This window comes from Physella acuta, unplaced genomic scaffold (assembly GCF_028476545.2).
Source record: "Physella acuta isolate Inbredline_101_S28 unplaced genomic scaffold, ASM2847654v3 ptg000512l, whole genome shotgun sequence".
Taxonomy (NCBI): Eukaryota; Metazoa; Mollusca; class Gastropoda; family Physidae; genus Physella; species Physella acuta.
In genome coordinates, this window is record NW_026732031.1 from 107,561 (window position 1) to 130,902 (window position 23,342).

General features: G+C 39.9%; 2 protein-coding genes across 2 annotated transcripts in view; one reads left to right on the forward strand and one right to left on the reverse strand.

Moving 5' to 3' along the window:
- Positions 1-2,405: 2,405 nt before the first annotated feature.
- Positions 2,406-6,658, reverse strand: LOC131944891 (fibrous sheath CABYR-binding protein-like). Its single transcript, XM_059305768.1, has 3 exons — positions 5,834-6,658; positions 4,671-4,674; positions 2,406-3,673 (listed from the first exon to the last, which is right to left on the reverse strand). Exons 1-3 carry the CDS (start codon positions 6,656-6,658, stop codon positions 2,406-2,408), a joined length of 2,097 nt encoding a protein of 698 aa, XP_059161751.1.
- Positions 6,659-13,837: 7,179 nt separating this feature from the next.
- Positions 13,838-23,342, forward strand: part of LOC131944892 (uncharacterized) — a 41,311-nt gene continuing 31,806 nt past the window's right edge. The window contains exon 1 of the mRNA XM_059305769.1: positions 13,838-14,070. The gene's annotated coding sequence lies outside the window, so the exon portion shown is untranslated. The remainder of the gene's footprint in view (positions 14,071-23,342) is intronic.

The window sequence follows — 23,342 nt, forward strand, 5'->3', positions numbered from 1 at the left end:
AACTTATTTTCCTTTTCCCCCCTTCCCCTATATATATATATATATATATATATATATATATATATATATATATATATATATATATATATATATATATATATATATATATATATATATATATATATATATATTCTTTCCCACTCCCCATCCGGATTCCAACACTTTCATTTTACCGTTATCCCTTTTTCGGCTTTTCCAATTTGAATTTCGTATTACCACATATACGATATATGGGACGGCGTGGCATAGCGCTGGAGCGCTAAACTGCTAACCCGATAGTTTCGAATCCGGGTTCAAGTTAGTGGAAAATTTTGTACAAATGTGGAAAATTATGTAAAATATATTGATGTTGATGTATTTGTTTAAAATATCAAATAAACGTTTTTTTTTAAATTCATTAAAAAAAGAAGTACGTGTAAAACCTACAGCTGAGGTTTAGGCGCAAAGTTAAGTAAACATACTTGACGAAAGCATTAGCGTCAACAAACACATTCACTTTACATACGTTTATTTATATTTCCTACGGGGAATACATTTAAACACGAAGGGCGTGCAATTTAAACTAGACATCCCCCACACACTTAATAACACAGAAACTACGATTTCTGAAAGAAGATTTAACTTTTTTTTTTGTTCTAAAAAAATACGTTAATGTAATAATTAGGAGTTCCAAATCGACATTTTAAATAAATAAATGGGCATAAGTGTTTCCAAAACTTAAATTACTTGCATAGTGCATTGTTTCCAACATTGTTTTCGTACAGATGCAAAACGTTCGTTAGTCTGAGTGTTCGAATTTCGCACAACCTCAGCACTCAGCGATCGTTAAGTGTACAAAATACTGACCTCAACAATGATGCCAACAGTCCGAGTAGAAAACAAAATATGTGTTGCTTCAAGATGCGTTGGCATTGATAATGGCGGTTGGGGGGTGTTAAATTTTTGTGATATATATATATATATATATATATATATATATATATATATATATATATATATATATATATATATATATATATATATATATATAAACATATAAACTTTCTAATATCGTCTGCTGACGCCAGTCTTGGGTCACATCGACCGCCCTGATAGCTAGGTAGGATCGTCTTACTGTTTAAACACTTTAATAGACCCGTTCACGACGGTCATGTTTGCTAGTATATTACGCACATCGACTGATATCCCGGACGTCTCCGCGTACATGACATAAGAAATGCACCGCAAAACGTGACACGGGTGAGGGCTGTTGGGGATGTCTTTAACCTCTTATTGGTTACTTAAATATTGAGCTTTCTTAGAAGCTTCCTTTCCAAGAACTGAAGTATATTCTGCGTGGGTATCGTATAAAGTAAGACACCTGTTCGGACCCAGTTCTAGGTAGTTCATAAGAAATGAAACCGGAAGTCTCAAATAAGAACATGTGTATTTCTAAAAGCTGAGCGACGCTGTTAAATTTTATTTGAAAACTCAAGCATTACCTCTATCCAGGAAGAAACGACAACAATATGACTAAGTCAACTTACTGGCTTATACAAGAATAGACTTCGGTCTCTGATTATTTGATTTTGAATATCACGCTTTTGTGTTCAATTGTGTTCGTAACGAGAATAGCCGTTCGTAGTCTTGGAAACAAGTTCCACCAACATGTTACTACAAATCTCAAACTTTCATAACACGAGTTGATCGAACCCCTATGTTCGATTTGTTTGTTATTTACCTGACCACAGGAGAAAGGACAGCCGGATAGGCTACTTCTTATTCAGACAAGCATTTATCATTGCAAACTGAATTATTTTACGAAATTAACCCCGTTTTAGTCCAAATGTTCATAATCGGAGTAACCGCCCACCCCCCCCCTTCTACTTCTGGTACTGCTTTTAACTCTGAAACCCTTTTTAGTTCAATACTGTTCGTGAAGGCTATCTCAAGTATAGTTTTCGGGAAAAATTGAACTTGATTTTTATGTAATCAGTGTCAAGCAAGTTTACAAGTCGGACACGTTTCTTTCTAAAAAATGTAGATGACGATAAACCAGGATACGTTGGCCCATTTTCTTTAGTTGGCCCATCTTCTTCAGTTGGCCCATCTTCTTTAGTTGGCTCATCTTCTTCAGTTGGCCCATCTTCTTTAGTTGGCCTATCTTCTTCAGTTGGCCCATCTTTTTCAGTTGGCCTATCTTCTTTAATTTACCCATCTTCTTCAGTTGGCCCATCTTCTTCATTTGGCCCACCTTCTTCAGTTGGCCCATCTTCTTCAGTTGGCCCATCTTTTTCAGTTGGCCCATCTTCTTTAATTTACCCATCTTCTTCAGTTGGCCCATCTTCTTCATTTGGCCCACCTTCTTCAGTTGGCCCATCTTTTTCAGTTGGCCCATCTTCTTCAGTTGGCCCATCTTCTTTAATTTACCCATCTTCTTCAGTTGGCCCATCTTCTTCAAGTGGCCCATCTTCAGTTGGCCCATCTTCTTTAGTTTGCCCATCTTCTTCAGTTGGCCCATCTTTTTCAGTTGGCACATCTTCTTCAGTTGGCCCATCTTCTTTAATTTGCCCATCTTCTTCAGTTGGCCCATCTTCTTTAGTTTGCCCATCTTCTTTAATTTGCCCATCTTCTTCAGTTGGCCAATCTTCAGTTGGCCCATCTTCTTCAGTTGGCCCATCTTCTTTAGTTGGCCCATCTTCTTTAGTTTGCCCATCTTCTTCAGTTGGCCCATCTTCTTCAGTTGGCCCATCTTCTTTAGTTGGCCCATCTTCTTTAGTTTGCCCATCTTCTTTAGTTGGCCCATCTTCTTCAGTTGGCCCATCTTCAGTTGGCCCATCTTCTTCAGTTGGCCCATCTTCTTCAGTTGGCCCATCTTCTTCAGTTGGCCCATCTTCAGTTGGCCCATCTTCAGTAGGCCCATCTTCTTCAGTTGGCCCATCTTCAGTTGGCCCATCTTCAGTTTGCACATCTTCTTCAGTTGGCCCATCTTCAGTTTGCCCATCTTCTTCAGTTGGCCCATCTTCTTCAGTTGGCCCATCTTCTTTAGTTGGCCCATCTTCTTTAGTTTGCCCATCTTCTTTAGTTGGCCCATCTTCTTCAGTTGGCCCATCTTCAGTTGGCCCATCTTCTTCAGTTGGTCCATCTTCTTCAGTTGGCCCATCTTCTTCAGTTGGCCCATCTTCAGTTGGCCCATCTTCAGTAGGCCCATCTTCTTCAGTTGGCCCATCTTCAGTTGGCCCATCTTCAGTTTGCACATCTTCTTCAGTTGGCCCATCTTCAGTTTGCCCATTTTCTTCAGTTGGCCCATCTTCAGTTTGCCCATTTTCTTCAGTTGGCCCATCTTCTTCAGTTGGCCCATATTCAGTTGGCTCATCTTCAGTTGGCCCATCTTCTTCAGTTGGCCCATCTTCAGTTGGCCCATCTTCAGTTTGCCCATCTTCTTCAGTTGGCCCATCTTCAGTTTGCCCATCTTCTTTAGTTGGCCCACCTTCATTTGGCCCATCTTCAGTTGTCCCATCTTCTTCAGTTGGCCCATCTTCAGTTGGCCCATCTTCTTCAGTTGGCACATCTTCAGTTTGCCCATCTTCTTCAGTTGGCCCATCTTCTTCAGTTGGCCCATCTTTAGTTTGCCCATCTTCTTCAGTTGGCACATCTTCTTCAGTTGGCTCATCTTCTTCAGTTGGCCCATCTTCTTCAGTTGGCCCATCTTATTTTGTCTGATCTGCTCGTAACAAGAACAACCGTTCGAAGAATTGTGAGAATAGTTCCACAATCTTACTACATATCTCAAACTTTTGTAACACGAGTTGTTCGAGATTTACCTGACCATAGGAGAAAGAACAATCTATTACTGCGGATTCAAAACGTAAAATACAGACAGGAAATTTATTTATAAAATTGTAAACAGGCAGAAACTCAACTAGAAGTTTTTGGCAACGGAACGGTGAGAGGAAAAAAAACAGGAGCCAAATTATATTATTTTCAAAATATATGCCAATGATTGTTGTAATAATATTTATCATTTAAAGTAAAGTTCCTTTTCGAACCTGAGGTTCGATGCGGTTAGTGAATTAGAGATCAACTGTTTCTGTGACCTCGGCTTGTTAAGAGGCAGTGTTATCATCACTATGCCCAGCCATACTTTCTCTAACGTAAGTCAGGTACTCGTTAGGGCTGGGTGGACTCAGAGACGTACTACGGACTTTAAGCCGGATTCTAATTCGAACCTTTCGGGTTAACAGTCGTATACTCTAACATTCCACCACGCAGTCGAGTTACTTAAATAATTCATACCATTATTTATCATTGGCAACGGAATTATTTGACGAAATTAACGCCGTTTTGATCCAAGTGTTCTCAAAGTGATCGCACTCTCTTTCCCTTTTAATGTCCGAAACCTTTTTTAGTTCAATACTGTTCTTGTCTAAATATAGAGAAGAAGATCTGAAGTTTGGTTTTCGGGAAAAATGAACTTGATTTTTATGTAATCAGTGTCAAGCAAGTTTACCAGTCGGGCACTTTCTTTTTCTAATAAAATGTGGAGGTGATACACCAGGATATGTTGGCCCATCTTCTTGGGTTAGGTCAGGTATAAGTAGCCTACTTATAATTTAACTATTCGTGTTTAACGAAATGGCGGATGTTTGATTTTGACGATGGTGTAAAAAGAGTCCAAGGAATAGGCCTACGTGTCTGAAAAAGAGGATGAGTGTAGTAGCGTTAATTTTGTATTTCGCTTTTACAAGAATTTAATGTCTGCCTGAAGTTCAAGCGCCTAACCTAACACCCATTTGGATATCTAGTCCTATATAATCTAGTTTTTATATGTACTTTAAATCTGCATTTAGTAGCTAGCTCATTTCTAAATGAATTCTTCTAATTATAAATTAGCATACCGCTAGTCACGTCCTATATCTCTTCAAAACGTCACTGAGAGTGTCTTTTTTTTTGGATTAAGCCAAAGAAGTTTTTTTTTTTTTTTTCCTATTTCATTTGCATTTATTTACTATCCCTTTTTAATTTTTTTTTTTTTTTTACGTCCCGGCAAGTATGTACTTGGTTATCATATTTGTTTTATATATGTTGTTATACAAAATTTTAAGGGATAACCATTAAAAGGGGTTAAATTAAAATGATAGTGTTGGAATCCGGATGAGGAGGGATTGACAAAACTTGTTTAAGCGGTGAGTACAGCGTGTCATATTTGAAGAGTTGTCCTTCTCGCTGTTTAAGTTCTGTCGTCTGCATATATGTAAGAAATGGATCTGTCTGGGTTGAGGATGTAGAATATTTGATTGTGGCAGGGGTCGTTGTCGGGGTGCTGGTCGTTGAGGTGTTTTTCTATGTCGTATTTGGTGTATAGACTTGTTAGGCAGTATCCACACTGGAAGACAGCGGTGTCTGGGTGTTTTAATACGTGGTGCTTTATTGCTCCTCTGCTTTTGATCAGATTGTTGCAATGCGGGCATTTACTCGTATCAGGATGGGAAGTTTTTGTATGTGTTTTACACTCGCTGGCAGTACTGAAACTGTGAAAGCAATAACCGCAGCTCTTGTCTTTTCCAGGAGTTAAAGGTTTGGGAATTTGAATTGGTTCAGTGGTAGTTTCTTGTTGCGGCTGGGTTTCTAAGGTGTTTGTCAGGCGATCGAAGATTTGATTCGCGAGTTTTTTTGTTAATTTTCCTTGTTCTGTGGGGCTGATTTCATTTTTTCTTTTCATTGACGTGGTGTTATCTATTTCTGAATCTGGGCTTTGTGTTTCTCCAGTGTTTTGGAGTTTTGTTGATGTAGTTGGTGACTTCGGGTAAGCCGTATTTGGGATCGCTTGTTGGTTCGACACGTTAGGGGTTACCAATGTTTGCTGCGGTGTGGGTGGTGCTCTAGGTGGTTCTGTTAAAATTGTCTGTGAGGATGGTTGTTGAGTTGATTCCTGTATTGTTGACAGGTGAACATTGCTTGTTGACTCTGGTTTTGATGATTGGCAGTGGTTGGTCCAGTGTCTGTCCGAGCCGCACACCTGACAGGCTTGGCGTCTTCCTGGCAGTGCGATGAGGATATTACGTGTTGTGTCTTTGTATGTAATTTGGATGTAGTGTGGGATGTGTTGTGGATTGTCGTTCTGGATGGTGAATCTGCGATTGTTTGTGTGCGGGATTTTGGTTATTGTAGGTGTAGATTTGCTGACTGTTTGCAGTGCCTTAATCAGTGTTTCGTTGCTCAGGGCTGGCGGGACCCATCTAAGGGTTCCGATGATTTTGTCCTTGTGGTATCTGTCGAATTTCAAAGTGTATGGGCCGTGTGTTTTGGTGGTGCCGTCCAGACCCGCTACATCAAACTCGTTGGACGAGAAGTACCAGGTATCCCCTCGTCCATAGTTGAGCAGAAGGATCTGGTGAGGGCTAATGATATTGCGCAAGAGGTGACCAGGAATGCTCTGGTGGTTGGTTGATTGGATGGTGACTTGAATTACTGTAGGCGAGTCGAAGAGCTCAGGAGCTATTTCATCAGACTGGTCGATGGTGATTGTTGTCTTGATATCTGAAAAGGATTGGGCCCAAGTTTTCATTAAGCCACCCGAACCGTAGTCCGGGTGGCTCCTCTCCGGATCTCTCGACCTAGAGGGAACAAAAATGGGCGCAACCCCATTGTTGACTTTCGTGATAGTTGCATAGTCCATTTCTAGTGCATGGAGATGAGGACTCGGTGCATTTGCTCAACGTCCCGGCAAGACCAACTTTAGAAATGATCCCTAAAAGTATGATCCCTTTTTAATAGGGATCCAAAATTTTAAGTTTTCGTCATCAAAAACAAAATAAAAGGTAGTTGTCGGTAACAAGCCAAAGAAGATCAGAGAAGACTGACAAATTACGTTTGAGTAGTAGTAGAATGTAGTACAAAAATTTGTGTTGATCGCCATAGTGTAAATAACCTACAGTGTTTGTTATCTAAATTAATCATTTAAAAAGTTGATATTTAAAGTTTTCTTAAACAAATTTTGTTTTCCAAACATATTGTTTTAATTAACAGCATGTGGATGAAACATAATTAAGGAAATATATAACCTTTCACAAAAAATTCTAATTTTCTAAATTCTAACTGTGTCTGAAAATTACTTCCCTTAGTCCTTTAGCGCCAATTACTTTCCTTGATAGATCACAAAAAATATTACTTCCCTTAAAATAAATTACATAGGGGGGAGGGGTACTTTTTATTTGTTTGTTTGGTGCAATGCGGTAGGTAAAACACTGATATTTCAAATACTGCTTTTTATTTATTTTATACACTGAACCTAATGTTTACTAATTATTATTTTCAATATCAATAATAGTCAGTGTTTCTTCCAGTTTTTTCTCCGGGGGACATGAAATTTTAGGGGGGGGGGGGGGGGGGGGGCGGGGCGGACTAAAATTGCCGGGGGCGGACACTGGTAAAATTCCATTTCGTTCGGGGAGGGGGCAGTGGAGATGCCTGGAAGACACACTGATAACAGTTTATAAGCCGCCCCTTAATGTCCTCTATGTTTACTTCTATCTTTTGGTTTGCGGACAAGCTTGGGGTATTATAGTCGTTCACTAAATTGAACCAGTCGCGTCTCGACCTCGGCATATGAAATGGATAGTGTGGTCAGCACTATACTGCCGTTGTTACTTTCTGCATCGTAAATCAGGCACCCATCAGAACTGGGTGGACTCAGGGACGTCCTACAGTCACACGTCCATGCCAAGATTCGAAATCTTAACCTTCGGGTTAGCAGCCACTACCAGCTTCTAGCATTCAATGGTATCGTCTAGGCAGCATCGAATCGATAATTTACGCTCTATTACTCTGGTATTCTCAATTAGGTAGACTGCAGTCTGAAGAATCGGTTACTACCACCACCCATAGTGCTAGCCGTTAGACAAGTGAAATTCCGCAACGTTTTTTGTTTTGTTTCCTTCTCCAGTGCATCGAACCAAACTCGTGACTTGCGGTTAGCACTCGAGTACTCTATACCTCGGCCACACCTGGTTTTGGTTGATGAGAGATCTACGGCCTCTATCTCAGGTACCGAATTGACGACGTGTAGGTTAGCATTCGGGTGCTCTTTATCTGGACCACACCTGGGTTGAATGGTTTGCGATCTACGGTCCCTACAGAACTCGTGACTTGCGGGTTAGCACTTGAGTGCTCTATATCTGGACCACACCTGGTTTGAATGGTTAGCGATCTACGGTCCCTACAGAACTCGTGACTTGCGGGTTAGCACTTGAGTGCTCTATACCTGGACAACTACGTCACTGATATATCCCCATATTTACATTACTAGGTTAATATTAAGTGCACGTTCGAGTAACATACAATTGCTAGCTAATTAGGTCACAACTGTCAGGCTATAAATAGTACCAGGTAATGGGTATGTGTGTTCAGGAAGATGCGCACTAACTCGGTATGTGGGCATGACGGGTAATGCTGAGCAGAGGTAAATAAATTGTTTCGTTTCCATTGGTTAAAATTAAGGTAAACAAACATGACCACACGCAATGCGTAAGTAACTCAGAATGGGTGAGCTGGAGTGGAAGGAGGTGGTGGGGGAGGGGGAGGTGGGGAGCAGGGAGGGTGAGGGAGGTCGCGTGGGAGGGAGGGGGGAGGTGGCGGGGTAGGGGGAAGGTGGCGGGGGAGGGAAAAGGGGAGGCAGGTGGATTGAGGTGGTGGGGGAGGGGGTGAAAAAGAAGGAGGGAGGTGGCGGGGGAGGGAGGGGGGAGGTGGCGGGGGAGGGGGTGAAAAAGAAGGAGGGAGGGGGATGGGGAGGGGGAGGGAGGGAGGTGGCGGGGGAGGGGGAGGGAAAAAGGGAGGGAGGTGGATTGAGGTGGCGGGGGAGGGGGTGAAAAGGAAGGAGGGAGGTGGCGGGGGAGGGGGAGGGAGGGAGGTGGCGGGGGAGGGGGAGGGAAAAAGGGAGGGAGGTGGATTGAGGAGGCGGGGGGGATGAAAAAGAAGGAGGGAGGTGGCGGGGGAGGGAGGGAGGTGGCGGGAGAGGGAGGAGGTGAGGGTGATTGGGGGAGGTAGGAGCTGTGACGGGGGAAATGGGGAAGGAGGAGGTTGTGGAAGAGGGGGTGGGGTGGGGGGGGGGTCCATGACAAAAAAAATATCGAATTTCGCTGACATCCGTTTTACGTGATGTAAAATCGTGTTACGTAGGACTGCGTGGCCTAGCGGCAAAGAGCTAAACTGCTAACCCGAAAACCTGGAGTTCGAGTTCAAGCTAGTTCCACTTTCCACCCAGCTTAAGGAAACTAGAGGCAGCTGGACATAGGGCTGTCCACATAGGGTTCCCCCTCATAAGCCGAGGTCACACACACAGGTGAACTGCAGTGGCGGAACTAGAAAAAAGGGGCCACCCTGCAAATAGAATTTCTGGGCCCCCCTCCTCTATATATATATATATATATATATATATATATATATATATATATATATATATATATATATATAGACACACACACAAACATTGGATACTCATTTCTGGCCTGATCGGGTTTTGAAAAACCGCAATTCAATTACAAATTATAATATGTCACGTGTGTCAGTGCATTAGTCTGTTTTTTTATTATTATTTTTTAGCTTAAGAACTAGTTATTCTGTTTGCCTACCCTCTGCTTTTTAGCCGTTCAAAAGTATATAAAACCTGAAAGCTTTGTATGTGTAATGGTTTCTCGTGTTATGTTTATATTTATGTTTTTTTTTTAATTTTTATTATTTGTTTTAAATATATTTCTTTTTTATGCTATGTCATTCTTTAGTATGTATTTTTTAAAATAATAATTAAGAGAAGTAGTTGCTTTTTAATTTGTGTAGTACAAATACATCAAAAGGAGCTTATGAGCACCCATATTTAACTATTTAAAAAAGGGAAATAAGTCTTGGAAGTGTTTTGAACGTTTGCCTATCTTTCACACTACAGCTCAGGCATATATTTTTTTACGCAACAGCATGTGTTAGCTACTGTATAACATCACTACTCTCGTAGATTTGTTTGTTATTTACAAAAGCTTGTATCGTCAAGTCAAGAATGCAAGAAAATTATTTTTTTTAACTATAACAAAATGTATTATGGTCGGCTATGGGCCCCTAAATGGCGTGGGTCTGGCGGCACTGTAGTTCCGCCCCTGGTGAACTGTACTTCATTTGCTCAATGAACCGTCAAGTTCGAAAAGGGAACGTTACTTTACTTTAACATAAGGTTATACATTTTAAAAAAAGCTAATATTTGCATCGATACAGGTGTAGTTCATTATTTTAGGAGTTTTGAACGAAAAAAAAGTAGATTGATGGCTAAATTGCAAGTACTAGTTGAATTAATTCATAGAGTTTGATATCAGGCTTATATAAACCGAAGTACTGATTTAAATAAATAAATAAATTTAAAATATCAGAATTCCTAAATTAACTTTTGCGTGTAGTAATGGTTGAGTTCATGGCGTTCAGTTCACACGCGTTATGAGTACGCTCAGCTCTTAAAAAATTACCTGATTATTGTAAAAAAAAAGGAGGAGGGGGTGGGGGGGGGGGGGGGGGTTGGGGTGGGCTGGACTGGGTGAAGTTTTTACAATAAAATTACTTTACTTTCCGAAATCTTATGAACTCTACTTCTTTTTTTTTATTGTTTTATTTTTTTAATTTTTTTTAATATTTGTTTTTAATTTTTAAATTTGTTTTTTTTAAATGGTGTTTGTATTTCCAAAACTTTAATTTGATTATTTCCCATATGAAAGGTACTGATGATATTGTTTGCTGACTGTTTGTCAAGAATGTAACCTCTTTTAGTGATATCCACATTGTTCATGTGAAATTTTTGTTGATTTGTTATGACCATTTTCTAGTTTTTACTTGGGTGATTTGCCCTGTCTTGTTTTATTTTTTTATTTTTTTATTTTTTTTTATTTTTTTTTTTTTGCCTCAGACATGTAATTTACAGCGTCAGTTGTGTGTGTTCGCTTTAGTATTACAGTTTTCATCACCGGCTTGTGAGGACTGACACAGATTTACAATAGTAATATTTCTTTCTTACTTGTAGCCTACTTTCATTCATTTAAGATGGTTTACTTATACATAGATCTAATACAAAACGTCTAAATATAAAGAAAAAATAAAAATTAAAAACCAACCTGAAACTGAAAATGCAAATGTGTAATTAAATGATGATTCAAGGGATTTTTTTTCCATCAGCGTGGTGGGCTGAGGGGACGAGAAGGGGGGGAGAGGGTTGAATTATTTATTTTTTTTTAAAGTAGAGCTGAAATGAATTTGGGATTACAGAGAATTAAAATGATACAAATTTTAAGCAATCGGAAAAGTTATGTTATTACATTTATTTTTTTAATGATTTGAAGAACAAAATGATATTTGAATATTCCATTTTTGAAATGATCCGGGTTTGAATTATTTAAAGATTCTCCTTTAATCTGTGTCAACAAAAACGAATATATCCTAATTTAAAATAAAAACAGCGGAGAAGCAATACATTTGAATATTTTACTTCGTCAAAAAAAAATTTAAAAAAAAAAAGCCATTTACAGGTAAATAATGTGCACATTTTGCTATAAACAAAAATGTACCCAATCAATTAGTGTTTAGCCGTTTGTTAAGTCCCTTGCGTTCTTTCAGGAGAACAGATTCCGCGATAAGGGAAGTAACAATGTTTTCAAATAATCGAGTAATAAGTATAGAGTTGCTTTTCCTTACTCTCACGCCCCTCAGTGTTTTTATCTTACACATCGTGTGGACCTTTCGTGATGCCTGAATATCTTTAGACTTGTCAAATAAAACACTAACATATAACTCTATATATGTTTATACAAATTTTTATATATATATATATATATATATATATATATATATATATATATATATATATATATATATATATATATATGTATTTATAACTGTGTATAACTGATAAATATTCAAGATGTGGTGCTTAGGTAAATTTTAAACTTCTTTCTCTACAGAGTTGGATAGAAGTGGGGCTATAAAAACTTCTATGAGGGATGGAAAAAAATGACTAAATTATATATTTTCTATAAAACAATTTTTTTGTTCAATTTCTTTCGGGGCATCAGGGGTGGTGACTTTGCTCAAGGGGTGGGGCGGTGCATATGCCCCGGAGAAATACCTGAAAGAAACCCTGCGCCATACCATGTTGATCAAGACGTGTATTCCATGTTACAATGTGAAATCCTAGACGTAAGTTACTATTTGCTTGAATGGTTTTTTTTTGTCTGAAAGTTCCGTCACCGATCTATGATTTTGTCAAGAACTCAGTGCCATGATGAGGTACACACATCTATATACATCTTGCTACTTATCAGGTATTTCACAATGATCAGGTAAATTGGAGACTACGTGTAAACAACAACTTCGTCCCCTGTAAAATTCCGAAAACTATAAATTCCTTTACGATTCACGTTTCATGTACTTGTATTAAATACTGATGTGTCTGTTGCTGCATCGATCTCGCTTAAGTATTTAAACTATCCTCTATTAGCGGTAATGTTCTGTATACTGTGAGTTATATGTTCAAAGCGAACACACGGACTGTGAATGGTATTTAAGTGTACTGTATGTGTATGGGTTTGAGAGTATGTGTGTTGGAATAATTTTGGGAAAGATTTATGAAAGATTATGAATGTGATGAGGTACGTAAGTATGTGACGTGTGAGAGTAGGATTTTGTTTGGGGAAATAGTTTAGATCAGTTTTCGTCATGTTGTGTTAGTGTGTAGAATTGTTCGTCCGTCGACGTGAATATAGTCTTTGTTTACGTTGTGAAAGTGGTCGCCCGTTTCAATTATGTATTTAAACAATACAGTAAATCAGTACAACAAACCAAGGAAAGAAGAATTGCGGTCCTGTGCAGTGATTTATAATATATTGAATGTTGGATCGTCATTGTCGGTGGTTTAACGTGGCCCTTCAAGTGTAGACCCCGTCATAAACTTGCATCATAACACAGCTGTGGTTGTCCACTTTATCAGAGCAGTAACGCCATGTAAAGGCGCCTGGGCATAGTGCTGACCACACTATCTCTTCATATGCCGAGGTCACAGAAACAAGTGAACTCTACTTCACTTGCCCCATAGACCGTCAGGTTTGAAAGGGAAACTTTACTTTTTAACGCCGTGACCACTGTCCACTTTACACAGCAGTAGCACCCTGACCACTGTCTGAACACGGCAGTTGTTGTCCACTTTACAGAGCAGTAACACACTGACCACTGTCGTAACACGGCAGTTGTTGTCCACTTAACATAGCAGTAACGCCCTCGCACCAGTTGTTGTTGTCCACTTTACAGAGCAGTAACGCCCTCACACCAGTTGTTGTTGTCCACTTTACAGAGCAGTAACGCCCTCACACCAGTTGTTGTTGTCCACTTTACAGAGCAGTAACGCCCTCGCACCAGTTGTTGTTGTCCACTTTACAGAGCAGTAACGCCCTCACACCAGTTGTTGTTGTCCACTTTACAGAGCAGTAACGGCCTCACACCAGTTGTTGTTGTCCACTTTACAGAGCAGTAACACACTGACCACTGTCTTAACACACGAGTTGTTGTCCACTTTACAGAGCAGTAACGCCCTCACACCAGTTGTTGTTGTCCACTTTACAGAGCAGTAACGACATGCCACCCGTTGACACCTGAATGACTTCTTCCAGACGAACTTTGACCTCATTACCCGCCCACCTGAGCGAGACGAAAATCGCCTCAAAATAACCGCATTCTAGGTCAAAGCCTTGTCATGAAAATAAAAGACACGACATGTGTTTAGAAAAAAAAATAACAAAAAAAACCCAACAAATTACCCTGCTCAAAATACTGAAATTAAGTCATGTTTACGAACCCTTACAATCATAACACAAACTGGGAGTGTAGTAATTTACCTGTGTGGCGGGGACAGGTAGTATTTACCTGGGCAGGTAGACACGGATCCTTGCTGACAATAACCTAATTTAGCGACACGGTGTGTAGCAAGGTGTGTCGTATCCTGTATCTATTCCTGACACGGATTAAAAAAAAACACGCCGATGTATTAAGAATGACACGGATTTATTTTACATTGTAAGTAAATCACCTAATTATTTTTACAATTAAATTAAATTTGTCTAATGATTAATGCTACTAATTAGATAATATTTTTAACAAAATAGAACATTGTATAACTACATAATACTACTTATGTTTATAAATATATGTATGTTTATATGTATACTTGTACATGTTTGTATGTATTTCAAGCTGTACACCGTTTAATACTGGAGAAATAACACGTTAACCAGTATCATGAGGCCTGTTAAGATTTATAGTTCTAATTAAAGTTAGGTTTAGGGTTAGTTTTAGATTTTAGCTGGGTATAGTGTACAGGGTTAACATTGAAATAATCAAAGTATGCAAAAAAAAAATTGTATATTCTAAGAATATAGCAGGATCTAAATAATCAACAACACATCGACCACAGCTTACGACTGCTAACACCCAAGTTAGGGCCCAGGCTATGTGCTTGGATTTTCAATGTGTAATCATCCAATAGTCTATTTAATTATAAAGCGATATATATATATATATATATATATATATATATATATATATATATATATATATATACCACTAAGGGAGAATTTACACACCGGTGTTACTGGTAGTTAACTAAATACACACATGGCTGGCTAATGTCAATGCTAACCCTGTCCCTAACCTCAACCCTGGTCCCAGTGGCGTAGCCAGGATCGTCTCAAGGCGGGGGGATTCCAATTTTTACCCGGGAACAAGCTTTCGATTTGCACCCCCCTCAAACTTTCGATTTGCACCCCCCTCATACTTTATATATATACCGAGGGGTCTATGGTGGGGGGGGGGGGTTATGACCCCCCATAATCCCCCCCCCCCACAGCCTACGCCACTGCCTGGTCCTAACATACGCCTAACACTAATTTCTAACCATAAAATTAGTCGAGATTACAATACTATTAACAATCAAATACACCTATTTTATGGAAGAGTCTATTATCGGATACCGGTATCTATAATCATCCATATCTTATATTGTAGCAAAGCATTTCAGTCTCGCTCCCTTTAAAATATAAACACCTACATACAATCAATATTATCTAGTGCTACATATGAGCACACACTCCCCCCCCCCCCTCCGATTTACATTTTTAAGTGACCGATTTCTTCCAATATCTCAAAAAGGCGTGAAGCGACATGCGACTCCAATCCCAATCAGGATAGTTCCGACAAATTAAGGGAATCGTTTGGGGTGTTTATTTATTTATTTATTTTGGAGTGCAGTTGGGGACGAATAGAATGTCCATGTAAACATACTTTAAATAAGGGGATCGTCTGTCAAATTCAAAGACGTCACGTCCACATGTGATGTCTTAAAACTTTTATCACGATGTTCTGTGTGCAGAAGAGGTGGCGTTGATATAATGTAATTAATATAACCCATAATTTAGAATTCCATGCATGGCGAGAATCTGCTTTTTACAAAGTTTAGCGCAAAATTATTCTAAGGGTTATGGGTTGACATAGAACTCGTCATGTAAGTCTGTCTTTTTGTGACTGGTTTGTGGGTTGAGGAAGGTGATAGTTCGACAAAAAGTGCATAATGTACGCCCAAGTTGGATTGCGTTAATGGTTTGAACTGGTGTTACAAGCAGAGGCGTTGCGAGGCGGGGGCGGGGATGCGGCCCGTACCACGTGACACCAATTAGGGGGGGGGGGTGACACCAAGAAAAAAATTTGCAAGAAAAACAGAATAAATATGTTGTTTTTTTTCCAGTTCTATGCATGTTTAATTAGAGTTAAAATGTATTTTAAGTACATAATGACGATGCCGACAAGTGATGTGTGGTTGACACCATGACGTAAACAAGCATACTAAAGAGAAAACAATGCTGCACTCAGCTGTATTAACAATAGACTATAGATAAACATCATTAGTATTAAATGTGAAACCTATAAAGCTTTTACAGCGGGAGGGGGGGGAGCGGGGTGGTGACACCATGAAGTGTCGCACCGGGTGACACCCTACCTAGCGACGCCACTAGTTACAGGACAATATAATATACGAACTTATTTTATACGAATTTATTCGTATAAAGATTCGCATGTGTTATGGCGTTGGTTTAATGAAATTGTGGTGTAGGGGAAACTATTGTCTAGTTAAATGATAGCTGTGGTTACCGCACTTTTGGTTACTGCGCCTTTTTTGAATAGCAAAAATTTTGGGCGCTTCACCTACCCCCACACTTCCCTTGGACACATTACACTCAAGTCCAAAATGCGATCAAATATTAATATATCTTAAAATATTACGATAATTAGCTGAAAAAAAGAGATTTTGTTAAATACATACGAATAATAAAAATATCTGATATTTAAATATTCTATTATTTCTATCTTACATTATAAAGTAATTAGCTGAAAAGAATCCAATTTGTTAATTATCACAGTTGCTATGTAAGACAGTAATGAAACTACTACTTAATCTTCCCCATGTGTCTTGGGCTCGAATGGGAAATGATGATGTTAAGACAGGCTAATCAACAGCAAGACTTATTTACATAATTTCAATACAAAGTGGTTAACAGTTGTAACAGTCAAATGTAGGATGAATGTATGTTTCGAATGAAGGTGTAAAAAGGCGATATAAATCTAAAATAATATTGTGGGCAGGCGCATGCGCAAGAGAGAGGGGAAGAAAAAGGAGAACAAGAAAGCTGATGCAAGTAAAAGTCGTAATTTTTTGAGTTGTGTAGCTGCTGAATATGTAGATCTAATATTAATAAAACTTTGAAATCACCAGTAATGTGGTTGGTATTTGCCTTTAATTTATGCCATGAACCCAGTCATACTAAAGGGGTGTGACAACAGTGTTCTCATAAGTGGATATATAAATTCACAAAATAATTTTAAAAAATACGAGGGGTTTAACGTAGGGCTAAATAAATATGGGGTACAGACTGTATAACATCTTTTTTTTTGCCAAAATAAAAAATACGGGGAAAGAAGGTTTTTACTAGAATCTATATATATAATTCTCCTCTGGGAGCCGCTAGAAAACAAGCTGCAAACGCGCCTAGAAAACAAGCTGTAAACGCGCTCCCTACCTCCCCACCCCTACATGGTTTTAGTGAGCTGTGTTCACTCTAAATGTTTACAAGCAGAGCCAACGATTTTAAGCGTAGGGGGGGGGGAGGAAGGAAGGAAGGGGGGGGGTATGGTCCTTAACGAGCTACTTATAGTGTTTTAAAGAAATATTTTCAGTGGCAGCGTTGGTACTGTCGAATTCACAAATTTTGAATTACTGAAAAGTAGAAAAAACAACAACTAAATAGCGGCGTATGTTATGCCGCGGGCCGGCTCGTACTATTTATTTCCCATGCATCGGAGCTTCTTCGAAATTTTTCTTACTTAATAAATATACATTTTATTTATTTTAAAGGTTTTCTTTTTAAACAAGAGTGACATTATAATTTCATAAATGTAAAAAATATAGTAGTTAGAATATTTTATAAGAGCATATAATTTCAAAACTGATAAATGTTTATAAATTATTACACTACTATCTAAATTAATTAAATACTATTAAATTCCCAACATTTGTAACTTTTGTCAAGATGGTTGCTGTTTGTCTCCCCTAGCTACTTTGATGCACTAGCAAATAAAAAAAAACAACTATTATAAGCAGCACAAACTACAAATGCCTTTAATGTGTAGATAGATATGGAAAGGTTGTCACTCTTTAGAAACAAGAACAATCGGCTACAAATGCATCATAAATAGAAAGGAAATATAGGTAAACCGAAAGCGAAACTTCAAAAAAGGATTACGTTTTACCCTTACCTAATACAATATGTTGTGATGTTGGTGGTGATGAGAGTGTGTGTGTGTGTATGTGTGTGTTTTCTATAAATACGATGATAGGTGTAGTATCGTGTGGCGATATGCTACTCGTGGGGGGCGGGGGTGGGGGGGGGGGTGGAGTTAAGAAATATGACGTGACATATTATTTGTTGATGGAAAACAATCTCTATGTGCGACCTTGTTTGCACGTTTATAGAGCTGTTACCCTAATTCTTACTCTCCTCTTAAGTTTAATTACAGTTCCTCTATAGACCTAGCGTTCCATTGGGCAGATGAAGTGGATCTCATATATTTCTTAACCTCGACGTATAAAGTGATAGTGTGATCATCACTATGCCCGGTCGCATTTACTTTCCTCCACGTAAACCAGGTACCTGTATGAGCTGGGTTGGCTCAGGGACGCCCTTCCGTCACAGGTCCGAATCTAAGACCTGACTAGCAGACAAACGCTCTACCATTCGACCACGCCCTTCCTAAGTTTAAACCTTCACCTAAATTCTTCCTGAATCTAAACCATATAAGTTAACACAACCACAACCCCTTAGATGGACCGTAACTGTAGCTACTCATAACTTTTAAAGACAAAAAACAACTATCTCCTCCTCCCCCCCCCCTCTCTACTCTCCCGCCCACCACAACGATAATAAAACCAACCCTAATGACATCAACATTGCAGTAGGTGTTTCATCATAAACATTACATTCATAATAATAAGTGTATTAGACATTTTATATACATTTTCATTTTTAGTGTTTAAAATAACAAAACCAGGAAAAAAGACACCTACATTCCAATTAGTGTTTCATACTAGCAGTTATGTTAGACATTTGTAAATACATTTTTGAGTGTGTATAATAACAAATCAATGAAAAAAAGACACATGCATTGCAGTTGGTGTTTCATAAAAATTACATTCATAATAGCAAGGGTTTTAGACACCTACATTCAGAGGCGTAGCGACCCTTACCGGCGCCCGGGGACAAACTTTCAATTTGGCGCCCCCCTCGGGAGCAAATTTTGAATTTGCACCCCCCTCAAACTTTTGATTTGCACCCCCCCCCCCACCCTCAAACTTTCGATTAGCACCCCCTCCCTCAAAGTTTCGATTTGCACCCCCCTAGAACTGCAAAAATGCAGCTAAAATGACATTTTCATTTGTTTTTACAACCCATTTTGGCGCCCTCTAAGGTCGGCGCCCGGGGACATATGTACCCCCCTGCCCCCCCCCCATCGCTACGCCTCTGCCTACATTGCAACTAGTGTTTCACAAATATCAAATTCGCAGTATAAACGGCACAACAAATAACAATATTTCTGAGTGTGGATTAAGGAAATCCTCTAAATGTGAAACCTGATAAAAAAGAGGGAAACAAGGACCTTAACTCGGACTAGTGAAACACTATTCAGGATATGACCAAAGTTTTTAAATAGTTAACGATAGAGAATGTATATAATCGGGGAGAAGGAGATATATTATGTTACAGGGACACGGACAACAGGCATGTTTTCCGAGGGAGGTGACGGGGTGGGGGGAAAGAAGGACTAGATTTGCAAAACAACAAAAAGTAGGTACCAGATTGTTTTGAGTTGTATTCAACAAGAGCAAGCAGGCCTAACATTTAACTATAGTGCAAACTACCCTTAGTGGTTTTGAAGTACATTCAGCAGATGGAATAGAGCTCTTCTATCTTTTCCCACGACAATCAACCAAATATGGTTTTCAATACATTAAAATAAAATATTCCCTAAGTAAATACAGGTACCCATTATGGCTGAGTAGACTCACCGTCTCCGAAATGGCGGGAGACATGAGTAAACTCAAGACTATCGTGTGCATTGCCTTTCTTGATGAACGACTGCTTTCAATGTGCTATATAAAATACACAAACATATAAATAGGCTAATGATTGGTTATTTGGCAATCTCTTATTGTGGAACAAATAAGCTAAACGAAACATCAATTATAGTTTACGAGCCGACCCGCTGCTATTTTGCTGTTTTTTTTTCTACTTTTCAGTAATTTATAATTTGTGAATTCGACAGTACCAACGCTGCCACTGAAAATATTTGCTTAAAAACACTAAACCCCCCTCCCCCCCCCCACGTGAAAGCAGCCTCCTCTTAGTTACCTCCTCTAAGTTTAAAATCGTTTCAAACTAAATTATCTGCCCCTAATAGCCGTCACCAAACCCGTCTCTATGATTGTAAAATGTAAACAGCGTGAACCACAGCTCAACAGACCATGTGAGGGGGTGGGGGTTGTAGCCATAGAGAGGAAGAGAGGGGACTGTAAGGCGCGCTTGCAGCTTGTTTTCTAACGGCTCCCAGAAGAGAATTATATATATAGATAATCTGATCATTTTTCAGAAAATTTTGGCGGGTAGGTGTACTTAGCACCCTACCGTACACTCTTGATGCACCTCTGTATTAAAGTCAAAGCCCGTTTTAGTTCTGCATCTAAAAACATTTTTGTATTTACTCAACCGGATCAACTGTCGCTTTTCAAGGTCGGTCAGACTTTTAAAAAAAATCTTAATTTCTCAAAACTTTGGTTTTGCAGTCGACAAGTTGTAAAAAACAAATCAAACAGGTGGTGGGGCGTGTATTGGCGTGGGGAGGTGGAGAGACAAGCAAATAAGGGGCCTACAACTTTTATTATTTATGACCATTTTAAGCCCGTCCTGTTCGCATTCATGTTTAAAGGGTGTAACTGGGAAAATCAACCGAAATACGAGAAAATACATCTCTTGTATACCCAGAGGCGTAGCGACCCTTCCCGGCGCCCGGAGACAAACTTTCGATTTGCACCCCACCCTCGAACTTTTCATTTGCACCACCCCCCCCCCCCCCCTCAAACTTTCGATTTGCACCCCCCCTTCAAACTTTCCATTTGCAACCCCCCCCCCCCTCAAACTTTCAATTTGGCGCCCCCCCTCAGGTCGGCGCCCGGTGACAAATGTCCCCCCGCCCCACCCCCCTTCCTCGCTACGCCTCTGTGTATACCCATCACCATGGGATGTGGGGATTTCTGAAGGCTGGCAGTTTTGGGGTATCATGCATATAGGGAAAGTGTGGTCGAATGGTTAAGCATTCGACCTCTAGCCCGAAAGTCTTGAGTTCGGATCCTAGTGGTCTAGTCCTTATGGCATTCATACTCAGGTAGGTATGTACTAGTCAGAAGACTCACGTTATGGAAAGTGAATACGGCTGTACATAGCGCTGACCATATTTATCCTTACATATGTTGACGTCACTAAAACAGGTAAACTCCACTTCACCTGCCTCATGGACCTGAGTGTAATTTACTTATGCAATTAACGTCTATAGAGAACATACACGTTAGACTCCCCTCTGTCCACATCTTAGTCTACCGCAGGTTTTCGTCCACATTGTCTAAATTATCCTTTATAATTTTACCACATTTCACAATCGTGTAATTCTAATATGACGGCGTGGCCCAGACTGCTAACCAGAACGTTTCGTTGTTAGAATATGGGTTCTAGTTAGTAGAACGTCCCTGAGTCCACCCAGCTCTGATAGGTACCTATCTCACGTTAAGGAAAGTAAAGGCGGTTGGGCATGGTGCTGACCACACGATCACTTCATATTCCTAAGGTCTCAGAAACATGTGAACTCGGCGTGACTCGCCCAATAGACCGTAAGGTTTGAAAAGGAAACGTTATTATTCTTTTACACTATATCTGTGTCTTAACGACAGAAGCCTTGTTAGTCTGGTGTCCGCCCCCACGGAAAGTTTAGTCCGCCCCCCCCCCCCCCCGGAAATTTGAAATGCCCCCCACCCCACCACCGGAGATAAAAGTCTGAAAGAAAGACTGAATCTCTTAACGACACCGATCGTGTTAGACTATCTTTATCTTAACGACAACAACTAATTCAACATATCTGTATCTTAACCACACCGACAGTGCGAGACTATCTATATCTTAACGGCGATTGTGTTATACTATCTATATCTTAAAGACGACCGTCGACCGTGTTGGTCGTGACAATTCTGTACTTTAATACACCCCGTGCAAATTTAGCCCAATCACGCTCCAGGATTTAAGGCTTATGTTGAGGAAGTTTAAGACATGCAGGAACTTGAAACAACTGGACCACACAAGACTTTAGTAACCGTTCAATCGCGTCAGGTTAGGTGGGCGGTTAAAAAAAACAAACAACTGACAACGCTGGGTGTGTGTATGCGCCTGCGTGGGATGGGTTTTATGTGAGGTCTAATTTAATCATTGGAGGAAAGTTACTTAATTCGTATATACGACAAGGGGTCGGCGTGGTCGAGTCGGTAAAGCTCATGTTTGCTAAACCGAAAAGTCTTGAAAAGAAAAGCAGGCTGAAATCGGAGTCAATGGCCTCAATGGCGCATAACCAGTTGACACGTAATCCTTACTTGTGAAGGAAGCATGGTCGAGTCGGCAAAGCTCATGGGTTGATAAATTCGAATAAAGTCTCGAGTTCAAACCCTCTGGCAGATAAGGCTCGATCCCTCCCAACATTAAAAATTAAGAACGAAGAAGAAGTATATACCACACACATTAACAGCATTATAGGCCTATATTACACACGAACACAAGTTTTTCATTACCTTAACTTGTTAGTCTTTTTTTTTTTTTTTACAAACAAGATATTTTAAAAATACAACGATAAATAATTAGCTCAATTTTTAAACTAATAAAGATGTAACTAAGAAAAAAAGTTATGATCTATAAAGTATACGGGACGCAGTGATCGAATGTAAGAGCGTTCGATTGAATACCCAAAAAATATCGTGTTCAGCGACCCTTCCCGGCGCCCGTTGACAAACTTTCGATTTGCACCCTCCTCCTCAAACTTTCAATTTGTCTTTCCAACCCATTTTGGCGCCCCCTAAGGTCGGCGCCCGGAGACATGTGTCCCCCCCTCCCCCTCCCCCGTCTCGCTACGCCTCTGAGTTCAGCTTCCTGACTTGAATCCATAAGTCGTCTCTGAGCCCACCAAGCTATGATGGGTATCTGACTCAGATAAAATAAAGTGGGCAGGGAATAATGCTGAAAACACTATCCCCTTGTACGCCGAGGTTAAAAAAAACAACAGCTGAACTCTACTTCACCGTAAGGGTCGAAAGGTTACTTTGTATAAAGTCTAGAAATATAATCGGGAATTCAAAGATTCACCGAGAGCATAGTTAAAGCTCGCTCCCAGCGTCGTTTTGTGTCTGGAATAACTGCGAAATTCTGCTTCTGCGTTCTTAATTGAGTTTATGTTGGAAGATTTAAACAACAAGTCCAACTTTGTGGAAGAACTTGACTGTGGTCCAGAGGCGTAGCGAGGGGGGCGGGGGGGGGGGGGGGGGCGGGGGTGACATACGTCGCCGGGCGCCGACCTTAGGGGGGCGCCAAAATGGGTTGGAAAAACAAATTGAAAGTTTGAGGGGGGGGGGGGGTGTGCAAATCGAAAGTTCGAGG